Source organism: Mustela erminea, chromosome 12 (assembly GCF_009829155.1).
Source record: "Mustela erminea isolate mMusErm1 chromosome 12, mMusErm1.Pri, whole genome shotgun sequence".
In the NCBI taxonomy this organism is placed as follows: Eukaryota; Metazoa; Chordata; class Mammalia; order Carnivora; family Mustelidae; genus Mustela; species Mustela erminea.
In genome coordinates, this window is record NC_045625.1 from 682,545 (window position 1) to 705,910 (window position 23,366).

At 66.1% G+C, this 23,366-nt stretch overlaps 3 protein-coding genes across 4 annotated transcripts; 2 read left to right on the top strand and 1 right to left on the bottom strand.

Moving 5' to 3' along the window:
* Positions 1 to 950: 950 nt before the first annotated feature.
* TPRN (taperin) lies at positions 951 to 8,967 on the top strand. Its single transcript, XM_032308928.1, has 4 exons — positions 951 to 2,835; positions 7,928 to 8,168; positions 8,246 to 8,352; positions 8,462 to 8,967. Exons 1-4 carry the CDS (start codon positions 1,033 to 1,035, stop codon positions 8,522 to 8,524), a joined length of 2,214 nt encoding a protein of 737 aa, XP_032164819.1. The 5' UTR covers positions 951 to 1,032; the 3' UTR covers positions 8,525 to 8,967.
* A 1,268-nt stretch (positions 8,968 to 10,235) lies between these two features.
* Positions 10,236 to 11,738, bottom strand: SSNA1 (SS nuclear autoantigen 1). The gene is made up of 3 exons (XM_032308935.1): positions 11,623 to 11,738; positions 10,950 to 11,149; positions 10,236 to 10,717 (listed from the first exon to the last, which is right to left on the bottom strand). Exons 1-3 carry the CDS (start codon positions 11,672 to 11,674, stop codon positions 10,613 to 10,615), a joined length of 357 nt encoding a protein of 118 aa, XP_032164826.1. The 5' UTR covers positions 11,675 to 11,738; the 3' UTR covers positions 10,236 to 10,612.
* Positions 11,739 to 11,740: 2 nt separating this feature from the next.
* ANAPC2 (anaphase promoting complex subunit 2) lies at positions 11,741 to 22,843 on the top strand. Of its 2 annotated transcripts, XM_032308927.1 has the most exons (13): positions 11,785 to 11,957; positions 12,161 to 12,783; positions 13,667 to 13,799; positions 14,774 to 14,948; positions 15,295 to 15,414; positions 15,806 to 15,923; positions 16,811 to 16,992; positions 17,341 to 17,482; positions 17,821 to 17,896; positions 17,983 to 18,186; positions 21,450 to 21,579; positions 21,758 to 21,993; positions 22,093 to 22,364. In XM_032308927.1, the coding sequence occupies exons 1-13, from the start codon at positions 11,853 to 11,855 to the stop codon at positions 22,303 to 22,305; spliced, it is 2,457 nt and encodes an 818-aa protein (XP_032164818.1). In that variant the 5' UTR covers positions 11,785 to 11,852; the 3' UTR covers positions 22,306 to 22,364. The 2 variants fall into 2 exon arrangements, with proteins under 2 accessions (XP_032164817.1, XP_032164818.1); XM_032308926.1 differs by lacking the exon at positions 21,758 to 21,993 and having other exon boundaries at positions 11,741 to 11,957; positions 22,093 to 22,843.
* Positions 22,844 to 23,366: the final 523 nt, after the last annotated feature.

Genomic DNA, 23,366 nt, shown 5'->3' on the forward strand with positions numbered 1-23,366 from the left:
CACGCAGTAGTGCTATTACTGAGCAAGTGCTGAGTGCAGGAGAGGTGAGGGGGAAGGCAGGCAACAGGCCCCCTTGGCTCCCCTGCGCCTCCAAGTATGGTTGGTTCTTCATGGCACGTGGGCGAGGAAGCTGTGCCCTTAAGGTCATTGGCACCCCTTCCAGCCTTGGGATGAGGGAAGTTCAGAGAAAGAGGAGTGGTGTGGGGACGCAGGGCGGAGTGCACAGCCTGGCTCCCGCGGCTCTCCGCACCGGAGAGCTGTGTGCGGGGAGCCTTCTCTGCGCCTCCTCGCAGCTTCTGCCCTCCTGCCCTGCTCGGGGGGCCCTGGCTGGCGAAGTGTGGGGAAGGGCTTCTCCCGCTTGTGTAAGCAAGGGTGAGTTCTCGGGGCTGGCAGGAGCTAGGGGTGCCTGAGAAGCATCTCAGCGCTGCGTCAGGCTATAGCATTGGCATCTCCGCGACGTCCCGCGGAAGAGCTAGGACCACAGGTGGGCAGTCCCTGAACCAGCGCGGACAGCTCTCCAGTCCCGGGCAGGCCCTTCTTCCACTGGGTTCTGAGCGTGAGGAACAGGTGGACTGGGTACGGGCACGATGAGGAAGGACCGAGCCCGGCCAAGGTCACCCACCTGGCTGAGCGCGGGGATCCGGAGGGCACCGCCCGCCTAGACCCACCCCCGCCGGGCTCCGCCCTCCGGTCGCTGAAGGCCAATGGCGCAGAGGCGGAAGCGGGGTCGCCAATGAGCGGCGAGGGGTCGGGGGCGTGTCCAGGAGGGCCTTTCCCCAATGGAAGCCGGCTCGGGAGACGGGCGCTCTCCAACTAGGCCCTCGGGGAAAGAGAGGTCAGGGAGAGCCGCCTCCAATCAGCGCGGCCGGCCGCCCTCCCCTGCCATAGGTGGGCCCGCGGGCCGCAAGGCGGGTCCGAGCCGGCCCCTCCCCGACCGACGGCGGCCGGGGGGCGTGGCCGCGGCGCGAAGGCCGGCGGCGGGCGGCGACCGCAGTTCCCGGCGCGCGCTGGCTCCGGCGCCCGCTCCGCACCATGGCCGGCCTGGGGCGGCCGGGCCCAGGGCCCCGCGCCGCGCTGCCCGCCTGGAAACGGGAGATCTTGGAGCGGAAGCGGGCCAAGCTGGCCGCTTTGGGCGGGGGCGCGGCGCCTGAGACCGGGGCCGAGGCGGGCGCGGCGGAGCCCTCGGGGCCGGCGGCCGAGCGGCTCGTGCTGGCCGACAGTCTGGGCCCGCTGCGCGAGAACCCGTTCATGCGGCTGGAGTCGGAGCGGCGGCGCGGGACGCGGGGCGGCGGCGGCGAGGGGCCGGCGGGGGCGCGGCCGGTGCAGCAGCTGCTGGACCTGTACCACCGCGTGCCCGGCGTGCGCACCATCCACGCCGACAACATCCTCATCATCGAGTCGGCACCGGGCTTCCCGCCCGCCGGCCCCGGCCCCGGCGCCGGCCCGGCCGCCCGCATCCGCGCCGCGGAGGTGCTCGTGTACGAGGCGCCGCCGCCGCCCGGGCGCGTCAGCCGCCTGCTCCAGAAGTTCGACGCGCCGGTCCGCCGCGGGAGCCCGGAGCGCGGCCGCACCCCGCCGCCGCCCCCGCCGGCTCCCGGCCCCGCCGCCTCGCGCGTGGGTGAGCGCGCAGCCTGCTTCGAGCCTGAGCGCCGTGGTACAGGCCCCGGGGCGCGGCGCAGCGACTTCCTGCAGAGGACCGGCAGCAACTCATTCACCGTCCGCCCTCGGGGCCTGCACCGCAGCGCTGGCCCTCGCCTGCTCCCGAACGAGCCTGCAGCCCCCGAGACCCCAGCCGGCGCTGCCAACGGCCTCGCGGGCTCCGCACCTGGGCCGGGCGAGTGGAAGCCAAAGGTGGAGTCGGGGGATACCCCGGGCCACCCGCCCCCCAGCCCGGGGACCCCCAGTGCCACTCCAGCCGCGTCCCTGGCCTTGCCCACACCCAACCCTGCCAGTGCCACTCCTAGCCAGCGCCAGTGGGTCTCCGCGGCCACCAGCGCCAATGACTCCTTTGAGATTCGGCGGACCTCCAAGCCAGACATAGACAGGATCCCTGCTGGGGACCTGCAGGCCCGGGCCCTGGCCAGCCTCCGTGTGAACTCCCGAAACTCCTTCCTGTTCATCCCGAAGCGCAAGGACTCTGCCCCCGCCCCTCCTGAAGGGAGGCAGGCCGGGAGGCTGCCTGAGAGAGAGGTTGGCTGGTCCTCCCAAAGCCTGGAGCTTGAAGCCCAGCTGGTGCCTGGAAGGGACAACGTGCCTATTGGAGGGAGGAGCCCCTTGGGGGTCGAGGAGGGGGCCTGCGCCAGGCCAGCTACTGCCCTCGTGGACCAGGCTGTTGGGCGGCAGAGGCTGTCCTCACCATCCCTATGTCCGCTGGCTGCCGACGAAGCTAAGCCTGCCCAGGGCCTCGGGGTCCCCAGCCTGGCCAAGAGCGGCACGGAGCCTGGGAGGCCCGGACTGCCTGTTACCTTCATCGATGAGGTGGACTCGGAGGATGAGGTTCCCCAGGAAGCCAAACTGCTCTGCTCGGGAGCTGCTGGGCCTCCTTGGTGCCCCCTGCACCCCGCCGGGCCCGGGCACCCATCAGGGCGCCGGTATCTAAGTGGCAACACCTTCACCGTGGTGCCCAAGAGAAAACCAGGGTCCCTGCAGGCCAATGGGGAGCCCAGTCCACAGGAGGCTGAGGAGGACGACGCGGGCGACTCGTCAGTTCCCCCCACCGCCCTGGGGACCACACTGAAGAAGCGCTACCCCACTGTGCACGAGATTGAGGTGATCGGTGGCTACCTGGCCCTGGAGAAGTCCTGCCTCACCAAGGCCGGCTCCTCGAGAAAGAAGGTCAGTCGGGGAGCAGGGGAGAGAGGTGACACCTGGCTTGGCTAGGGGGTGGCTTCTGTGGGGACCAGAGGAAACCCCGGACTGGGCGGCCATGCTAGCTCCAGGAGGGCTGAGCTGGGGAGGGGCGATCCCTGGTCTGGGCTCCAGGAGAGCCAGCACCAAGGCGGCCTTTTTGTTCCTGTGACTGCACCTGGGGTTGGCGGGGCAGACCTGTCTCATCGTGGGTCCAGCTGGAAGAAGTAGTTCTGGGCCTGTCGGTTCCACCGCGGCCCTGGCTTTGAGGGTGTAGCCTGGCTGGGTCTTCTGGAGTCCTGGCCTACGTGGGTCGCAGGTGCCAGGACAGAAGTGGGAAGGCGCAGGAGGTCAGTGATTTGGGTGTGATCAGATCCCTACCCCGCTGTCAGCCTCAGGGCGCAGCACTGGGAACTATTCCATGGGGTACGATCAACTCCCCTCGAAGGCACGTGGCCTGGAGCTTAGCAGGAGCTGGCTTCACGAGAGCGTTTCTTGACCTCCTAGTGTGTGTCAGGCCTGGGGGGTGATGCCGGAAGCAGCGTAGACCCTCCCCCTCACCGGGGAGGCTGGGCCACAGGTGCAGAGAGACGCAGCTGGGGGACCAGGACTCCTGCTGGAGTCTTAATCCCCAGCGGCCCAGTGGCCCGGAACCCTCTGGGCACAAGACAACGTTCCTCAGATTCTTCCTGGTCATTCTAGCACCTGAGTCTGGCGCAGGGGCAAATGCCACAGCCAGCCCCACCGGACCCCGTCCGCAGGTGCGGGAGGATGGGCCTTCCCCTGGAACTGAGACGGCACCTAGCAGGCTTCTCCGGTGGCTCACCCTTGAAGCCACCTTTGCCACCACCCTCAGTTTCCTCAGGATGATGGGGGTGGTGATGTGCTCTGTGTCACTGAAGCCCCCGTCACCGGTGCCTGCTGGTTGTCTAAGCACGTGAGCCACCTCCTCCCTCCGCCGTGGGCTGGCCTTGCCCTGCTCTTCCTCCGCATACCCTCCCCTCCTGGGTGAGGGCGTTGGTGCTCCCGCCAGCTCCATCTGCTGGGACAGGCATCCACACCCACCTGCCTTGGCACTCCCGGTGGGCCCATCTTGCCTGCCTGACCTTGACTCACCCTTTCTGTAGTGCTGTGGGCCACAGCCCCACCTCCCTGCGCCTGCTCCTGATGGTTGACCCTGAACTGGGAGGCAGTTCCTTTCCATGCTGGCCCCAAGAAGTGGAGGTGATAACAGCCCCCCACCCTGTAGGTGAGGAACCTTAGGGTGGCTGGAGGTCGTGGAGCTTGTGGAGCAGGAATTGAGTGCTAGTTTCTGTCTCTAGAGCCCCCATTCACTCCTCCCGCAGCTGATGACAGCACTGTGGGGTCGTTTGTGGCAGGGTTGGGGTGAGAAGGCGGGAGGAAGCGGTGGGAGGAAGCAGGCGCTGGCCCCGAGTGGAGAGCAGTTCAGACCAACCTGGCCCATATCTCTGTGCCAGCCTGAGGGCGCTGGGGGTCCAGATGGATTGCCTGGCAGCACGATCTGTCGGAGGTGACTTCTGGCTGTGAGCACTGCCCCACCCCCTGCACCAGCTGCCCAGCCTGGGAAGAGCCAGAACCCCTGTTGCGTGGGGCCAAGGCGTGGGGCTGCCCAGGCCTTCGGAGCAGGATGCTGGCTTGGGCTTGGGCTACGGGTGTGCTCCGTTCCCCGACTCAAGCCTCTGGGCATTCCTCCTGCTATTCTTCTGGGCTCCGGGCTGCTGGACCACTCCAGCCAGCGGGTGGTTTGGACCATTGTCCTGGTGCCCGCATCCCGACTGGGGACCTCAGGGCCCGCTGCTCACCTTGACCCCCACATGGCTGGCTGACCAGGGTGGTGGGAGGTGCTGGGGCCTCTCCCAGGCGGTGCTGAGGTCCGGCTCTCCTGGGCAGCCTGCCCTTGAGCTGGCCGGTCAGTGTGGGCACAACCTGGAGAGTTACAGGCCTGTCTGGGGTGGCGGCGGTGCCCAGTGGACAGCGCACCCAGGAGGCCTGCCTGGGGGGGACTTGTCCCTACTGGTTGTCTCTTGGCAGAGTGGCAGATGTCCTCTCTGTCCCTCCCCTGATGGCCAGGCAGGGGCTGACCACTGTGGGGCCTGGTGGCCAGGCCTCCTCTCACCTCTGCCCCAGCCCACAGGCAGCGGCTGGGGGGACCATCCAGCTGGTGCCCTCCCCCGCCTCCCGCAGGGTCGTTGGCTTGGTGCTGTGTGGGCCCCGTTGCAGGGGCCACCTGGCCAGGCTCCTGAGGGTCTGGCCCTCCTCACCTCCCGACCTGTGGGTCCTCTGCCAGCCCGAACGAGTGCACATCCCCAGAGCTCAGTCTGTGACACCCTGGGCCATCTGGTCTCAGCTGTGGAAGAAGTGCCGCCCCAGCACCCTGCTTTTACCGGGTGGTCCTTAGGGCTGTGGTACGGCCGCTGGCCCTCGGAGCCCACTTCCCCACTGGCCCTTTCTCACCCTTCCCGCTCCCCCTAGGGCTTCTGCAGTGGCTTTCCAGAGCCAGAGGCCACGGGAGCACCTGCTCCGCCGCTTCCCCTCCCCCTGCTGGAAGTTCTGCCCTGGGCGGGTGCCGCCCTAGACTGGGAGGATCGGGAAGCTGCTGTGGGAGCTCTGGCAGAGGCTGTGTGGGGCGGCCTCCCAGAGGGCAGACTGAGTGGGGGATGGGAGGAGGCCGAGGGGGCTGGGGAGCGGGGGCAGGGCAGTCCCTCGCTGCCGGCAGGGACTGGTTGGACCCAGCTCCCAGACCAGAGTCCAGCGTGGACGCCCTTTGGTAACGCAAGCTGGGTGTGTACTGGTAGGGCGGGGTGAGGGGGGCAAAGGGCCTGTGGGAGCTGGAGGCGGGCCAAGCCAGAAACCACCTGCAGGCTACAGGTGAAGCCCCCCCACCCCCGCCAGGTGTGCCCAGTGCCGGCCCCTGGCCACGCCCGGCTCCTCTGCCCCGAGCCCAAGGCCAGCCCCTTCCTGGCAGCATTCGTCACAGGGTGTCCTGTGACCCAGCGACCTGCACCCCCAAGGAGGCCTGTGAGCCCCACTGGCTGCAAAGGGTGGAGACTGAAGGGGAGGTGGGATGTGACCCAAGCCCGGGGCCCCAGCTGGGTGCAGACCGTGGCCTGGGAGACCACCCCGCCCCTGCCTGACCAGGCCGTGCCAGGCTCAGTGCCCGTGTGTGCCCAGCCCCCTCGGTCTCCCCACTAGGAGCTGGTCATGTGGACAAATGAGGGCACGCTGATCCGGCCGGGCCCTGGCAGCCGGCCCTTCCTGTGTCTTCCGCGGTGGGGGATGGGCCTGGAGGGCCCAGGGTCGTTGAGGACAATGCCATGGACCCAGGGGTGACTGGAAGCCCTGTTCATGGTGGAGCCTTGGGGCAGGGGGAGGTCCCTGGGTTGGCAGTCCCATCCTGCCCTGGGCTTCTGTCCTGCTCGGCCCAGGGGGAAGCAGCTGGAGGGCTGGGGCGGGCCTGGGGGGGCAGGGCCGGTAGAGGGACGGGACGCCTTCAAGTGACAGGGACAGGTATTCTGCTCTTGCTTTTGGCTAACCTGGGTGGTCTGCACCTGTCTGCTCTTATCCGTGACCTCTTGTATGGGCGGCGGGCTAGGACAAAGAGGACGGGGCTTGGGCCCGAGGCTCGCCCAGCGGAGGTCCGTGTGTGCGCCACGCTGGGACGGGGACGCCCGTGGCCGTGGGGGTGCGCTCGTGCGGCCACGGGGGAGCGCGGGGGGGGGACAGGAGCAGGAGCCCTTGTTTCTGGACACCGACTCCGCCGGGTGCTGCCCCCCGAGGCCGGTGCCGCGGGTCCCTCTGCTGCCCAGGCTGCAAGTCCAGCCTTCCTATGAGGCCCCTCCGTGTCCTGCTGTCCCCGGGTCCCATGGTTCTCTGCCTGGGGGCCCAGCTCCTGACTGTGGCTCCTTCCAAGGCAGGAGGAGGAACCTGAGCTGCCTGCTGGTGTCCGTGCTCAGGAGTTTAATGTTTCGAGCTGCTGCAGGGCTGGTCCCATCTGCTGCAGGCCGACGGCTCTCGTATTCATTACCCGCCCGCTGGGCCTGGCTGGGCGCTGCTGAGCAGGCCTGGGGCTCTTGTGGGGAGGGGGTCCTGGGTCAGGGCGGGCGAAGGTCCGGCTGCAGTCCTGCTCGTTGCTGACCCCGCTTCCTCTCAGGACCAGCAGCCTGGCCTGGGCTCTGAGGCCGGTGGGAGGGGAGATGATTTGCTCAGGCGTGAAGTTCTGCGCGGCCTGCGGCGTCGATGAGGGCACGAGGGCCAGAGGGCGGTGCAGGTGGGAGGAGAGGCTCACCACAGCCCCACGGGGGGCAGCTCTGTTCCAATTCTGAGGCAGTTTGTGAAACAGGGTGATGGCCCTTGGTGCCACCTTCCTGGGGCTTAGGTGTGCCAGCCACCCTGCTTTGTCACCTCGTGGGGACCCTGGGGCTTGGGTGTGCCCAGTCCTTGCCCAGCCATGGTGGTCCATGCTGAACTGTGCCTCATTCAGGGGGCTGGTGAGCCAAGATGTGAGCTCAGCCCTGGAGAGAGGCCCTAGCCGACCACAGGGACTGCTCACCACTGGGAAGGCAGGGCCTCGAAGTACATTCACCTGGACCCTGCTCCTGCCATACGCAGAGCCGCTAGGAAGGCTGTGTGGCTGGTGCTGCCCTGAGAAGGCAGACCTTCCACCCTGGGAGCTGCCACAGAAGCTCTGGAGACCCCGAGACTTTGGGCTCCCGCTGGGGCTACGATCTGGTCCCTGGGAAGGGTAGGTTACTTGAGATGACGAGCCCAGGCCTGGGATAGGAAGCAGACGGTGGGGCCCAGGACGCAGGTTTCTGGACACACTGGCCCTGGGTTGCCATGGGCATCCGGACCCGATCCTCCTGGGGTCCTTCTGGCCTGGCCCTACAGGATACAGGTAAAGGCGTGGTCTCTGATGAGGGGCAGCTCCTCCTTCTTTCGGGTCCTGCCCAGGCCTGACAACCTCTGCCGTGTTCTTTGGGGTCGCTGGGCCCAGCTGTCGGGCTCAAGGTCCGCTGGTGGCCAGGTAGCCGGGCCCCGCTGATGTGCCTCCTGCCCGTAGATGAAGATCTCCTTCAATGACAAGCGCCTGCAGACGACCTTCGAGTACCCCCCTGAGAGCTCCCTGGTGCAGGAGGAGGAGGCTGAGGCCCAGGAGGAGGCCGAGGAGGAGGAAGAGGAGGAGGAGGAGGAGTACAGCTCGGATGGGGTGGTGGAGAAGCCCTTTGCGCTCTTCCTGCCCCGAGCCACTTTTGTGAACAGTGTGGGGCCTGAGAGCCCTCGCCTGCCGGACGGCAGCTCAGGTGAGTGCCCACCTGTGGAGTGGGTGCCCCAGGGTTTGGCCTGGGCCACACGTCCACATGTGCTTCTTGGCCCACAGGCCTGTCCAGCTACACTCCAAAGCACTCCGTGGCCTTTAACAAATGGCAGCAGCAGACACCGGCACAGGCTCCGAGGGAGGCAGAGCCAGCACCCAAGGAGATCATGGTGAGTGGGGCTGGGGCTAGGAGGGCTGACAAGGGACGGGGGCGCGGTGGGGGGGTTCTCTCTAACCTCTGGATGAGCCCCATCAGCTCTCTGTGTCCCTCTCTCTCAGCTCACCCCTGCCAGTCAGAATGACCTCTCAGACTTCCGCAGTGAGCCTGCTCTCTATTTTTGACCCCGGCCCTGCCAGGATGGCCAAGGCTGAGCCCTGGGAGCTGGGCAGTGCCCAGGAGCCCTGCCCTCGTTCTGCACCCCCTCCTGCCCCGTCAGGCTCTGCCCTGCCATATCCCACCCTCCCTTCCTGGGGTCTCGCAGCTGTGCTGGTGCTCGGCCTGAGTCTAGGGCCCTGGGGGCTCCTACCTCCCTTGGGGGGAGCCTTGCCCTCCAGCCCTGATTCGGGGGCACTGCCTGTGGAGGACCGACAGGGTCCTGCTGGACACCATGCCCAGCAGCTGTCCGATGTGTGTGAAGGACTAGCTTGGCTGCCTGTCTTCTGGAACTTCAAGCCATTCCCTGCCCACAACCCCCAACAGCAGACCTCAACCCACCCCCTTTGTGACGAATGGCGTCTTTACTTGCGTTGGACGAGGAACTCAATAAATAGCACCGGACAAGGCCGCCTCTGCTCTCCCATGTGGTCCTTGGCCTGAGAAGCAGGGAGTAGTGGTGGGGTCTAGGGGACTGCCTTGAGCCCCTAGCAGTGGGGAGGAGGGTACAGTGGGAGCCTGGCTAGGACGTCGGTGACCAGCTGCGGGGATGGCCCAGTGTCGCCCCCCACACGCCGCAGTCCTGGTGGTCCCGCCGTTCGCTGCCGCAGTCCCAGTTGCTCTGCCCCCATCCCAGCCACCCCCTGGTCTGGGAGAGGAACCTTCCCGTGAGCACATCTGGCCTCTGGGGCCACCCTCTCCCATCCAGGGCTGACGTAGTGGGAGCTGGGGGGCGGCACCCTGGCAGGACGGGAGTGGTTTGACTTAAAGGCCAAGCACTTGGGAGGGGACGAGGAGCGGGCAGGGGGTGGGCAGAGCCTCCTGTGTGGCTTGGAAAGTTACCTGGCCCACAGGAAGCAGCAAGGCTGTGGCAGGCAGACGGCTTCCCTGGGCTCAGTGCGAGCGGTAGTGAGAGGTGCAGAACCGCACGCTCAGCTATGGCCGGGAGCTGGGGCTCTCTAGGGTCCAGGCACTGAACACAAGGGGGTCCCTCCGGGAGAGCCAAGCCCGTAAGAAACACTGCGTGGGCCAGCTTGGGAAGGACAGTGTTCTTAGTGTGTTCTTCTGGGTGGGGTGGGCCAGGCTTTCCCAGACCCTCTCAAACAATATGTGCTTCCCAAACCTGCCTGGCCCCTGGAAGCAGTAGCCGCAGGGACCCCCCACAGGGGCTGACAGGCAGCAGAGATGGTCCCAGAGGGGACTCAGGATGGAGGGCTGGGCCCCAGGCAACGTGTAAGGCTGGAAGTGGGCGTGCTTGGTGTGATCTTCCCTGTTGGGAAGAAGAGTCACTGGGCTGAGCGAAGTTCAGAATCCTGGAGCTGGGGCACAGCCCTGTCTGGAGGGCCTGTGCTGAGAGGGCATCTCCCTGAGCCAGGCCTTGTGCTGGTAAGAGGGCATGGCACAGACCAGGACCAACAGGCAGATCACCCCCTGGAAAGTAAGGTAGGCTAAGTGGAGTTGGGGGAAAGGGGCCAGCAGCCCTGGTGGGGAGAAAGGGTGGGTGACAAGGTCACAGGAGATGCTCAAGTCTGCCTTCAAAGCCAATAAGGCTTGTTACAGGAACAGCCGCTCTGGGCTTTCCCTCTCAAAGACGAGCCGTGCCACAGCTGGGCAGTGGCTCCTATTGATTCTGGGTGTATCGGGCAGCCCTACACTCAAAACATAGGCCGCAGCCAGTAGTCCAACTTTTACAAACACAATCTTTACTGACAGTCACAGGCTACCATAGCAAACCCCAAGATGGAGGGCCCCCGCCCATTCCCCTGGCCTGGGCACCAAGGTGAGTGCGCGGCCATGGTGCTGAGACTAGGGAGGCAAGGCCTTTCTGGCAGCACAGGTGGGTGTGGGGACCCCAGGCCCCGAGCAGAAGTGACCCAGAGCCTGCCCTCCCCAAATCCTGCGTGGGCCCAGGGCCAGGACTCCAGCTGGTGGGCTGTCCTCGCCACCCGGGGCGGGTGGAGCTTGGCAATGGTCTCCTGCTACCCGGAAGAGTGAAAGGAGGCAGTCGTGGAGTCGACACAGTGCTGGAGGCCAACCTGTCGACCGCCTGCGTCCGGTCAGCTGTCCTTGCCACCGCTCTTCTGCTCGGAGGCTGTGGCCTTGGTCAGGTTCCCAGCTTCCCTCTTCAGGACGCTGAGCAGAGTCTGCGAGCTCTCCAGGATCTGGAAACACGGGTGACGCTTACCACGGTTCCACCCGTCAGGAAGCTCTGGCCACACCGGAGGAGGGAGCCCCTGAGGAGGGTTGGGCAGGGCCAGCAAGGCCCCTGTTGCCTCTGAGACTAGCCCAAAGCCCCTTCCTCACACCCTGGGAAGCCAGACTAGGTTAGCTCCCGCCGCCGGCAGGCAGCTCGCCGGCCCCCACCCTCCACCCCCGGGGGGCCAGGAACCCCACCTTGAGGTAGGCGGCCTCAGTCTCCGCGATGGTCCGGTCGAACTCGTTGCGGGAGGCGATCTTGCGCGCCAGGTTCTCATTGACCCGAGCGAGCTTCTCCGTCAGCTGCCTCACCTCGTTCTGCAGCCGCTGCTTCTCGTCCTCCTCCTGCTGGATCTGCCGGCACAGCTCCTCGCGCTTCTGGCACAGCTCCTCGATGCCTGCGGGGACGGGGGCGGCCGGGGGGCAGGCGCTGGGACCCCGCGCAGGAAGCGGGACGGCGGCTGCCGCCCCCCTCTGGAGCCCACCGCCTGCCAGCAGGGCAGCGTGCTGCAGGGCCCAGGACTGGCCGGGCCACCTGCCCCCGAGCCAGGCCAGTGTCCCACCTCCTAGGGGTTCCAGGGTCAAGGGACGCCCCGCACAGACCCGCCGGCGAGCCCCTGGGAGGCAGTGCGCGCTCCAGCCGTGCGTTCCCGCGCTCGCCGCGCACACACCTAGCGCCCTGCGGCTGCGGCCCGGCCCGGCGGCTGCGGCCCCGCACGGCCTCCGGCGCCGTCCGAGCCGAGACCCCCACGCACGGGCCGTGCACCCGGCTCGGCCCCGCACGGCGGGCCCGCTGCCGCCTGGGCCTGCAAGCCGGCCAGCCCCGCGCCCTCCCAGCCCGCCCGGCGCACCCCGCCGCGCGGCCGCTCACACTTGACCAGCTCGTTGTTGTAGTTCTGCAGCGCCGCGCCCTGCTGGGTCATGGTCGCCGCCGCCGCCGCCGCGACCACTCCAACCGCCGCTACCGCCCCCCGCCCCCGCTCGCGCCTGCGCGCGGCCTTCCGACCGCGCGCCCTCCGCTACGTCACCGCCGCGCGCCTCCCGTGTGCGTCATCGCCGCGCGCCGCGCCTGTCGGCTCCGGGAAGCGGGTGGGCGCACAGATGGCGGCGGCCGGACGCGACGGCGACCCCGGGCCTGCAGAGGAGCTGGTGGTGGCCTGGAACACCGTGAGCACCGGACTGGTGCCGCCCGCCGCTCTGGGGCTGGTGAGGCCCCGGAAGAGGGCAGCGGGCCCGCGCGGGGTTCCCGGGACGTCCAGCCAGGGGTCCGTTAGGCGCCCCGGGCAGCCCTTCCCCTGCGTCGGCCGGAGCTCCCCCTGCGCTCCGCGCCTTCCCCGCTGGTTCCCGCCTGTCTCCGCCCTTCCCACCCCCACCCCTGCGTCCCGTCCTCACGGCCTTGTGCTCTCCAGGCGTCCTCCCGGACCAGCGGAGCGGTGCCGCCCAAGGAGGAGGAGCTGCGGGCGGCGGTGGAGGTCTTGCGGGGCCACGGGCTGCATTCGGTCCTGGAGGAGTGGTTCGTGGAGGTGCTGCAGAACGACCTGCAGGCCAACATCGCCCTGGAGTTCTGGAACACCATCTCCCAGCGCGAGAACTGCGCAGACGAGCCCCAGTGCCTTCTGCTGCTTCTGGACGCCTTCGGCCTCTTGGAGAGCCGGCTGGACCCCTACCTGCGCAGTCTGGAGCTCCTGGAGAAGTGGACGCGCCTGGGCTTGCTGATGGGCGCCGGCGCTCAGGGGCTGCGGGAAAAGGTCCACACCACGCTGCGCGGCGTCCTGTTCTTTTCCACTCCCAGGACCTTTCAGGACATGATTCAGCGCCTCTACGGCCGTTTTCTGAGAGTGTACCTGCAGAGTAAGAGGAAGGGGGAGGGGGGCACGGACCCCGAGCTGGAGGGGGACCTGGACAGCAGGTACGCGCGGCGGCGGTACTACCGGCTTCTGCAGAGCCCGCTGTGCGCGGGGTGCGGCAGCGACAAGCAGCGGTGCTGGTGCCGCCAGGCGCTGGAGCAGTTTCACCAGCTCAGCCAGGTCCTGTGAGTACTCGAGCCTCTGTTCTTCCAGACTCTCACTTACCGCCCTGGGTCCGGCTGGCTGGCCGTGGCCCAGGGAGGGTCCCCGGGATCTCTGTGCTGGGAGCCTGTGCGTCCTGTCCCGGACACAGGTGTGTCTCTGCTGCTCACACCGGCGCCAGGTTTCACGCTCTGCGTGCCCTGAGCGCCTACGTGATTCCACGTGCCCTGGGCCACACAGATGTCTGCTGCGCCTTGCGTAGGTTCTTCAGGAAAGGGATGGCCTCTGTTTTCCTTCTGATTGCCAACAGTCGGTTTGCTGGTTTGTTCTTTCCAGTACAAGCTGGGGATTAGGCCAACATGCTGGGCAAGCAGATGGCTTTTCCAGCCTTTTAAAGTGGAAGGGACGTTGTCGTTAAAGCCGCGTTCTGACCTGTGGGCCTTTTGTCCCTCGTGGTGGTTTGTAACGGTCTTGTCTTCTCAGGTGAGGCAGCAGCAGACAGCGATTAGGGAGGGGTGGTCCTGTTGCCAGTAGGGCAGGGAGGCCCCGTGTGGCTTCTGCTGGGTTCGTCCCAGATGAAGGACGCACAGCACCGTGCTTCGTCCTCTTGAGTGCCACTGCCCTTGCTGACCAGGGTCTGCAGCAAAAGGCCAGACTGGGGATGGCTGCGTCCATGGGGCACATTTACCTGCAGTTCCAGAGCCGTGTTGAGGAGTTGAGGCTTTGGCCCTGAGAACCACACCCACTGCTCACAAGGGGAAGGCCGGTGTCTCAGCCTGGGCAGAGAAGTCAGCTGGCACGGGCAGGGCTCTGCCCTGCCAGCAGCTTTTCTGGAAGGTTGTTACTGAGGGCACCGGGGGGAAAGGAGTGTGGTGTGCGTGCCCCACAGGCAGGACTCTCCTCCAGGCACAGGCTCAGTCTGTTGGAGCGGGTCAGCGCCGAGGCTGTGACCAGCACCCTGCGCCAGGTGACCAAGGAGAGGATGGAGGACCGATGCCGGGGCGAGTACGAGCGCTCCTTTCTGCGAGAGTTCCACAAGGTAAGGGCAGCCCCGCGGGCCCTTTCCCTCGGAGGTTGTAGACAAGGCTTCTGGCAGACCCGACCCCTGGTTTTAGAAGCAATGGAAGTATGGAGACTTGGGTGAGCTAGGGCCTGGTTGGTGGGTGAAGCTGTCTTGGTGCTGGGTGAAGGCTGACCCTTCCCATTCTGCCCTGATGACAGCGAGAGAGAGCCTGTGACGTGTGCAGTGAGGTCTGTGCAGAATTCCTTGGCTAGAGGCAGTGCCAAGGTCTGGGGTGTGCCGGTGACAGCTCTCAGGGCACCCATGCTGTCAGGGACATGGTCTGAGGCTCTGCTCTGGCTGCCGCAGAGTTGTGGAGGTGCCGGGTCCCACCACAGGGGACTGTCCAGCCTGCTGCTTTTTTTTTTTTTTTTTTTTTGCCTGTCCTCTTCCACTGTCTCCTGAGAACACAGATCAGCCGTGATGGGGAATCAGAGCCAGTGCCCTTGCAGCCGTGGTCTCTGATGGGCGTGAGCCCGGAGGCCTGGCTGGGACACCTGGGTTTCCCCCAGTGGCAGGACATCCAGAGAACCACTTGGGACTTGGGGGGGATCGTATGCATTCTGGAGTCCACGTGGCCATGTTGCCAAGTGCCCATGTGCTCAGAAGGGTCCTTAGGCTTGTGTGCACGTGGCTAGTTGGGTACATGGTCCCCAGGCGGTGTCTGTCCATTGAGTCAGGTGAGCACGCTCTCCGTGCCCTGCGTCAGAGCCACTGTTGCCAGAGATGTCTGGGCACTGATGTTCTGAAAGTGTGGGGCACAGTGAGAGGAGGCCTGGGCGCCCCTTTGGGCCCATTATCCTGCTGATGTGTCCTACTGCGCAGCAGGCGGCCTTAGGGACGCCCCAGGACTGGCTGCAGGGTGGCTAGCTAGCTGTGTGGCCTCTCGCGGTCACTGCTGGTCGGGCTCGGGCTCAGTTCCTTACCTCCCCATCCCTGTGCTCTTCCGACAGTGGATCGAGAGGGTGGTGGGCTGGCTGGGCAAGGTGTTCCTGCAGGATGGCCCGGCCCGACCTGCGTCCCCGGAAGCCGGCAACACACTGCGTCGCTGGCGCTGCCACGTGCAGCGGTTCTTCTACCGGATCTACGCCAGCCTGCGTATCGAGGAGCTCTTCAGCATCATCCGAGGTCGGCCCCTGCGCGCTGGAGGAGCCCCCACCGTCAGCGTGGGCTGCCCCAGCTCAGGGTCAGGGCAGGGGTGACGGGGCAGGGGTGACGGGGCAGCGGACAGCGCTTCTGGGTGTCCACGCTCCTCCTTCCAGCTTCATGCCCCTGCGCTGTCCTTCTGCACCACGGGGGGGTGTGGGCTTAGGAGGGTGCAGGGGTGACCTGGATCCCCTAGCAGGTGTCCCGCAGTGTTGCTGAGCGGAGGTCTGGCTGCTCAGCCTCGGGGCCCTGCCCACTTGCGTCCTCACTTGCGTGCACAGTGCGTGCGTGCTGGCGCGTGTATGCAAGGCCTGGCGCGCTTCTGCAGACTTCCCGGACTCCCGGCCAGCCGTCGAGGACCTCAAGTACTGCCTGGAGAGAACTGACCAGAGGCAGCAGCTGCTCCTGTCTCTCAAGGCTGCCCTGGAGACGCGTCTCCTCCACCCAGGTGCCGAAGCTGCAACCCAAGGGTCTGGCCTCCCTGCGCCAGGGGATGTGTAGCGAGTGGGTTTGTGCAGTCCTTGGGAGAGCCGGGGTGCTCGGCTTGGTCCTCCCTCGAAGGAGTCGCAGGGAGGGCGGGCTGTGGCCTGCGGGCAGAGGGGGTGCATGATCCCCACAGAACAGGCCACGCAGGGAGGGGGTTTGGGATCCAGGGACGTTCTGGGGAAAGCCGCCGAGAGTTGGGGGAGAAGGGGGCCGCTTCCCGCATGTCACGCTGGTACCCTGGGGAGTGAGGTCACAGGGGCAGCTGGAAGCCCACCTGGTTGGGGTGCACCTGCGTGCTGTCGGGCCAGCGCTCCGGGTGCTGCGCGGACGACCGGCCTCCCTCCTGGCCGTAGGCGTGAACACGTGCGACATCATCACCCTCTACATATCGGCCATCAAGGCCCTGCGTGTGCTGGACCCGTCCATGGTCATCCTGGAGGTGGCCTGCGAGCCTGTTCGCCGCTACCTGAGGTGAGTGTCGCAGACAGGCCCTGGGGAGCGGCTCCGACATGAGGCCCTTGTCTCCTAGCTCCGTGTGTACAGCCAAGTTCCCCCTAGGTCTTGGTGGCCCCCAGGACACCAGGGACACTCTGTCCTTCCTGTTGGGTCACAAGGCCTGGTCGAGGCCAGGGCCCTTCCTGTTGCTGGTGCCTGCCACTGTAGCTGTCGCCCAGTGCGCAGACACTGCGGCCCCGCTGTGCACCCTGCCCTCTGTCGCCAGCACAGAGAGGCCCCAGCTCAGCTTTGCCAGGCTGGCCAGGCCCCCAGGCTGAGGAGGAGGGGGGATCCTGGGCTCAGCCTCGCCTGCGGTGAGCAGCAGGGACTGTTGGGTGGGCTGCTCGAGAGCGTGTCTGAGCGGGTGCCGTGGCCCAGCTGCCTGGAAACACCTTGGGGTGGTAGAAGCTCCGGGGTCTCGGTGCGAAGGGCCTGGTCTTGTTTCTGTCTTTCTTTAATGATTTTACTTATTTTGAAAGAAAAGGAGGGAAAGTGCATGCACCAGCCGTGGGGCGGGGGAGGCGGAGAGGGAGAAGCCGAGCCCTGCTGAGCAGGGAGCCCACCGCCAGGCTCCATCCCAGGACTCCAGGATGGTGACCTGAGCCGAAGGCAGGCCTTAACGACTGAGCCCCCCGGCACCCTGGTTTGGTCTTACTGTTTCAGTTCTTGGTGTTCCCAGAAAACGGGGGTCTTTATTTCAGTCATGTCCGTTATCGTTACTACCTTTCCGGACGCGGTTTGGTAGACTTACCTGAAGCGTGTGGCTAACAGATGCGGCTGCCACGGGGGAGGTGAGGTGGTACGGGCCAGCGCGGTGAGCTGGGACAGGCGCTGAGAGGGCCAGCAGCACGCACGTTCGACAGGACGCGGGAGGACACAGTGCGGCAGATTGTGGCTGGGCTGACGGGGGACTCCGACGGGACAGGAGACTTGGCTGTTGAGCTGTCGAAGACGGATCCAGCGAGCCTGGAGACCGGTCAGGACAGCGAGGATGACTCTGGCGAGCCGGAGGACTGGGTCCCCGACCCCGTGGATGCTGATCCAGGTCAGTGCCCGCCAGCCCTGCCCGACCCCGGGTCGCGGGGGAGACTCCAGTAAGGCAGACGCTCTGGTCTTGTGTCCTCACGAGCCCTGAGGCTTGAGGGCGTCCGCTGTCCCCGCCTAAACCAGCCCCTTGCCCAGGGTGCTTCCGCGGGCCTGAGCGGACCCACAGCGGCCTGTGTCCCCGTCCCAGCTGCTTGGAGAACAGATTCATAGGCGGCGTGCGCACCACCAGCCCGCCCCACCCTGGGATCTGAGCGTGGACTTCGCCGGCTGGGTGGGGTGGGCCCCGCCTGGGTGCGGATGGTACTTCCTCAGCACTCCCCCCGCCACCACCCCCCGTGCTGTGCAGGCAAGTCCAGCTCCAAGCGGCGCTCCTCGGACATCATCAGCCTTCTGGTCAGCATCTACGGCAGCAAGGACCTCTTCATCAACGAGTACCGCTCGCTGCTGGCCGACCGCCTCCTGCACCAGTTCAGCTTCAGTCCCGAGCGGTGAGGCTTGCGGTGGCCGCTGGGCAGCTGCCCTGCTCCGGAAGGAAGCTGCCTCGTGCTGCCAAGCGAGGACGGGCCTGTGCTCAGCCACGGTCCTGGAGGCTGGCGGCGGGGCGGCGGTGGGGGGGCAGGGCGCAGCCCAGGAGCTTGGGGAGCCGGGTGCCCGGGGACCCCCAGGTCTCCGCTGGGATGGAGCAGGCCCAGGGTCTCGATGGTAGCACCTGCACTTCCCCCTCTCCTCCTGGCCTGGGGGTGCCCTTGCACCCCAGGGGGGACTGCCTGTGCAGCATCTCCGGGTGGGGGACACACCGCAGACCCCCAGAGGTGCATCTTTTCAGGGAGATCCGCAACGTGGAGCTGCTGAAGCTGCGGTTTGGGGAGGCCCCGATGCACTTCTGCGAGGTCATGCTGAAGGTGGGCTTCTGGGGCTCCCAGTCCGCTGGGCCAGCCTCACCCCCAGCCCAGTCCTGGGGCCTCTGAGACCCCCCCTCTTCCCCCAGGACATGGCAGATTCCCGTCGCATTAATGCCAACATCCGTGAGGAGGATGAGAAGCGTCCCGCAGAGGAACAGCCGCCTTTCGGGGTCTATGCCGTCATCCTGTCCAGCGAGTTCTGGCCGCCCTTCAAGGACGAGAAGCTGGAGGTCCCCGAGGACATCCGGGAGGCCCTTGAGGTTTACTGCAAGAAGTATGAGAAGCTGAAGGTACTGTGCACACCTCCCTGGGTCGGGAACCGGGGGCAAGTGACCCTTCCAGCCCCGCTGTGCAGCAGCAGCTGGGTGCGGCCCCTCCCTGCGGTCCTCTCCAGAGCCCCCTGCCTCTGTGTCGGGTGGGGGGCGCACGGGGGGGTGTGTCCTGCTCCCTCCGGGACCCAATCACCTGTGCGCGCGGGGGGCCTCCCCACCCTGTACTGACAGGGGCTGCGTGGCCCTGCCTTCCCACCCTTCTGGGCTTCCTCTTCGCTGTCTACCCTCTGGTGTCTCCGAACCAGCGGCCGGGGTGCCGGGGTCATCCCAGGGAGAGTCAGGGACCTCTGTCTGCATCCGGGACTTCTCCAGTTACCTGTGAGGGATTTGACTTCCAGGACCCTGCTCTGTCCCTGCCACTGTCTAGCTTGCTTCCCTAGAAGCTGCCTTCCCAGGCCCCAGGGCGCTAGAGGACCAGGATGGTGCTGTCTGCTCTTGGGGCCCTGAGGGCCTAGGATCGGGCAGGAGGAGAGAGGGGTGCGCTGCAGGCCGTGTGGGGTGGTTCAGGCTTGGGAGTGCAGGTGGCAGGTGGACCCGTGTCTAGAGAGAGTGGGGGGCTAGGGTGCCTGTCGTAGGTTTCTGGGGACTGGTAAAGCAGGTTCTGGGGCACTTGGTCTGAGTTGTGAGGGGCGCCTGGGCTCCCGAGCAGAGGACACAGTAGGTGTCTGGGGAGCAGGGCTGGAGCCCTAGGGGCATCTGGAACACTCCAGAGACGGACCATCAGCCGTCAGGACGGAGCCCTGGGAGGGAGACCAGTCGGCGGGGGCCGGAGCAGCTGGGAAGAGGGGCCAGCAGGGCCGGGCAGTGGGAGAGATGGTGGGTTCTCCACGTTCTAGGCCAAGGAAGCTCGTCCCGGAGCGAGGAGGGCTCCCATCCAGAGACCGGCAAGGGCAGGAGCAGGGCAGGAGGTTCTGGAGTGGGGAGGCCAAACGGGGTGGGGCCGCATTCGGGGCAGCACTGCACAAGGCTGCGAGGGTCTGTGTGGCTCTCACCGGCTCCCGCTGGGCCACTGGAGCACCGCGTGGTTTCTGCTGCGGACTGTGGTGAGGTGCTCAGTCCAGACCCTGCCCACAGTGCACCCCAACTCTCCCTGGTTGAGGACGAGCACAAGCTGTCTGGCTTCTGGCTGCCTTGTTGGCAAGGAGCTGCTGCTGGGAGCGGCCCCACGACCTCCGGCCGGGGTCTTGCCGTGGGTCCCAGGAGGGCTCAGCCATGTCCTTCTGCTCAGGCCTGACGTACCTGACTGATGGCCATGTTGCAGCCTGCCTGTCCTTAAGAGCAGTTGGATACTGGGGGGGCGAGGGCGGGCTGCAGGGCCATGTTGGAGGTCAGGCCTGTGGCCACAGTGTCTCTGCCTCCCACCAACTGAACTCTTGGCCCGAGGATCATGCTGGACACGTGTGGGTGGCCGGGCAGCCACAGAGTACCCTTAGCCGTGCCTTCTGCTGCTGGGCCTCGCATCTGCCCCACTGTGGGCTGGAGTGGTGGCTCTAAGGTCCCTTGGAGCCAGAGAGCCTGTCCGTGGCTCTGCTGGTTGTGATTTGGGCAAGCTGGGGCTTCTCCCGTTTTCTCTCTGCAAAGTGGGGTTCGCTCTTGTCTCCCCCTTTAGAGCTGAGGGGTTGTTGAGAGACTCTTAGCACTTGGCCCAGAGTGGCTGTGTCAGTGTCCTGGGGCTACTGAAACAAAGTACCACAAACAGAGCTTAAGACAGTGCAAATTTATTGTCTCAGTTCTGGGGCAGCTAAAAGTCCAAAATCAAGGGCTCGGTCGTGGGGCTATTCTCTCTCCAGAGGCTCCGGGGAGGCTTCCCGCCTCTTCTAGCTTCTGGTGGCTCCAGGCGTCCCGTGGCTTGTGGCCATATCCTTCAGCTTCTGCCTGCGTTGTGACGCGGCATTCTCCCCACGTGTCTCTCTGTCCAGATTCCTCCTCAGAGGGCACCGGCCGTGTAGGGTCAGGGCCCGCTCTGTCAGAATGAGCTCGCTGCGGGTAGGCCTTCAGCATCTTGTTGGGGGACACAACACCCAACGCTCCACTCTCCAGCCTCCCTGGCACCCGTGTCCTTTCTCCGTGCAAACACATTCAGGCAAGGTCTGTAGAGTCCTTACCTTCCCAGCACCGACTCCAAGCTCACAGCAACCCCAAGATCCAGTGTTGAGTATCATCTGAATTGGGGGAGAGCGCGATGGTGCAGCCCATTCTGGGCAGGACTCCGTTCTAGCTGCGAACTTGGGAGAGCGGACAGGGAGTTGGTGCTTCCAAAGGGCATCTGGGAAGGTTTGGGCCGATTGCATTCCAAGAGGAAGACCTCTGAAGGAAGGAAGGGGTCGCAGGCCCCAAGTCAGTCAAAAGCCAGTAGAAGAACTTGGGTGACCTCATGGCTGTGTTCCTAGCCTGCCGGCCAGGGCTCTACACCTCCCGCGTGCGCGCAGAGCCAGCCTCAGGAGCCAGCCGGCTCCCCTCCTTCCGTGCAGGCTGTTGCCTGATGCTCTGGGGCCCCGTGCACCGTCACGCACCCCCTTCCTGCCAGCCTGTCTCTGTCCGGGCTCTTCTGCAGCTGTCAGTGGGCTCCGGGGTCAGAGCGCGGGTCTCTGGTGCCCTCTGGGCTCCGTCTCCTACACAGAGCAGGTTTGCGGCCACCACGAGGCCGCCCTCCCACACTTCCCTCAGCCTGGCCTGTGCAAACGGGCCTCGGCCACTGTGTGGTGGGGTTGCACGTCCTCCAGTTTGACGGCTCCTCGGCGTGGCTTTCCTTCCCACGTTCCTTCAGGGCAGTCTGTGCATTGAGGGAGGGGCTTTGCAGGCCTTACTTGGAGTCTCAGCAAGTGGCTGTGTCCTTGTGGCCTCTGCCTCCGTCATCACACTGTCCCCCCCCCCCCCCCGCCCAGGGGAAGCTGGTCATGTTCCGTCGGGGCCCCTTGTACTTCAGATGACCTCGTGTCACTGGCCCCACCTGCGATGACCCCCTCTCCAGCTCAGGTCACACTCGGGGGAAGGGGTCAGGATGCGGACATGTTTCTCAGAGACAGATCTGTCTGCAGTGCTCGCTGCCCCTCCCGTGCTCAGTGTTAGGCAAGCCGGGGAGCAGGTGGGAGTGGGAGCCAGAGCCCTGTCCCCTCCTGCTGCTGCTGCTGACAGCCTGGTAGGGGCAGGTCAGGGAGCCCTTCCCTCACAGTTCCACGGGGCTCCGCCGGGCCGCCCACGCTAACTCCGGCCCTCCCCAGGCCATGCGGACCCTCAGCTGGAAGCACACCCTGGGCCTGGTGACCATGGACGTGGAGCTGGCCGACCGCACCCTGTCTGTGGCCGTGACTCCTGTGCAGGCCGTGGTCTTGCTGTACTTCCAGGACCAAGGTGAGCCCCTGACTTCTAGCCAGCCTGCCCCCGCCATGCCTCCCCGGGGGCCTGTGCCACCCATCTGCTAAGCACCTACTGACCTCTGGGAAGCCGGATGGGGCCCCGTAGCAGGGGTGGAGGGCGGGGAAGCTCGGCCTTGCCCCATGGGTGCAGTGGCCCCGGCTTCCCTGCGCAGCCAGCTGGACCCTGGACGAGCTGAGCAAGGTGGTCAAGATGCCCGTGGCGCTGCTGCGGCGGCGGATGTCAGTGTGGCTGCAGCAGGGCGTGCTGCGGGAGGAGCCGGCCGGGACCTTCTCCGTCGTGGAGGAGGAGCGGCCACAGGACCGGGACAGCCTGGTGCTCATCGACAGTGATGAGGAGAGTGACTCGGGCATGGCCTCCCAGGCTGACCAGAAGGAGGAGGAGCTGCTGGTGCGGCTGGGGAGCTGGGGGCGGCTGTGGTGGGGGGCGGCCATCTGGATGGGCAGGGTTCCGGGGGGCCTGACGGCCGGCGGGCGTCTGTCTGCGCAGCTCTTCTGGACGTACATCCAGGCCATGCTGACCAACCTGGAGAGCCTCTCGCTGGAGCGCATCTACAGCATGCTGCGCATGTTTGTGGTCACGGGGCCCGCGCTGGCCGAGATCGACCTGCAGGAGCTGCAGGGCTTCCTGCAGAAGAAGGTGCGCGACCAGCAGCTCGTCTACTCGGCTGGTGTCTACCGCCTGCCCAAGAGCTGCAGCTGATACCCCCCGGGCCTGCCCAGGCCCTCGCAGCGCGGAGTAAAGCAGATGGTTCTCTGTCCTCTCCCTGTCCTGGTGGCTTTGTGGGCCCATCACGATCCTGTGGTCCAGGCTCTCCCTCCAGACTGACCTCCCCACCCCCATTTCGCAGGACCTGGCTCCCTGGGAGCAGGCGAGGGGAAACACACGGGTGGCCAGGCCCCCGTCCTGGCCTGTACCCCTGGGTTGGGCTCCAGACCCAGAGCCTCAGCACACAGGGGTTCCTAGGCCACACCAGCTGGTGACAGCTCACCTCTGAGCCCAAAGCTCAGGCGGGAGCTCACACTGGAGGGTTCCAGCCCCGAACTGCACTCTGGCCTTTGGAAGGAGCCCTTGGGTCCCCAGCCCTTTTCCTGGCCTGAAGGTCCAGGGGTGTTGCCGGGACGCATGGACGCCATTGGAACGCGTGAGATGGACAGGCAGCTGGGCGTCTCCTCAGGTCTCCAGCAGGAGGGGCTGGCTGTTTGTGGTTCACAATAAAGTTAGTTTCTGTGCCCTCAGACACGTGATTAGGAGAACAGGGGAAGACTTCTGTGAGTCCAGCCTCTAGTGCAGCTGGGAGGCCCATTGTGTCCAGAACACAGGGGGGGCCTGTCCAAGGGGCTTCGGGGGACCTACCACTGCCCCTGCCCCAGAGGTCCCAGAAGGTGGGGAAGGGTGTTGGCCCCACCCGGGCTAGTGCCGCGGCCTCCAGTGCTGGGAGCTCCGCTCTAGCTGGGGCCGCTGACCTCCCAGGCGACAGAGGCCCCTGGGAAGGAGACTCCACCGTCCCGCTCCTGCCCGCCCGGGGTGCACTTCCAGGCCTGGAGCCATGCCTGCTGCCCCTGCACACCCTTGGGGTCCTCCCCGGCTGTCTTCCAGTGCCTACACCACCTCTCCTCCTGGGCCTGTTGCACAGGGGCCCTGAGGTCGACCCTCTTCTGGGACTTCTCCTTACCCCAGAGCATTGTGTTTGCCATGGGTTTGGAGGACAAAGTGGTGGAAACTAGGCATGTCGTCTTAGCAGGCAGTGTCTCCCTCCCTTG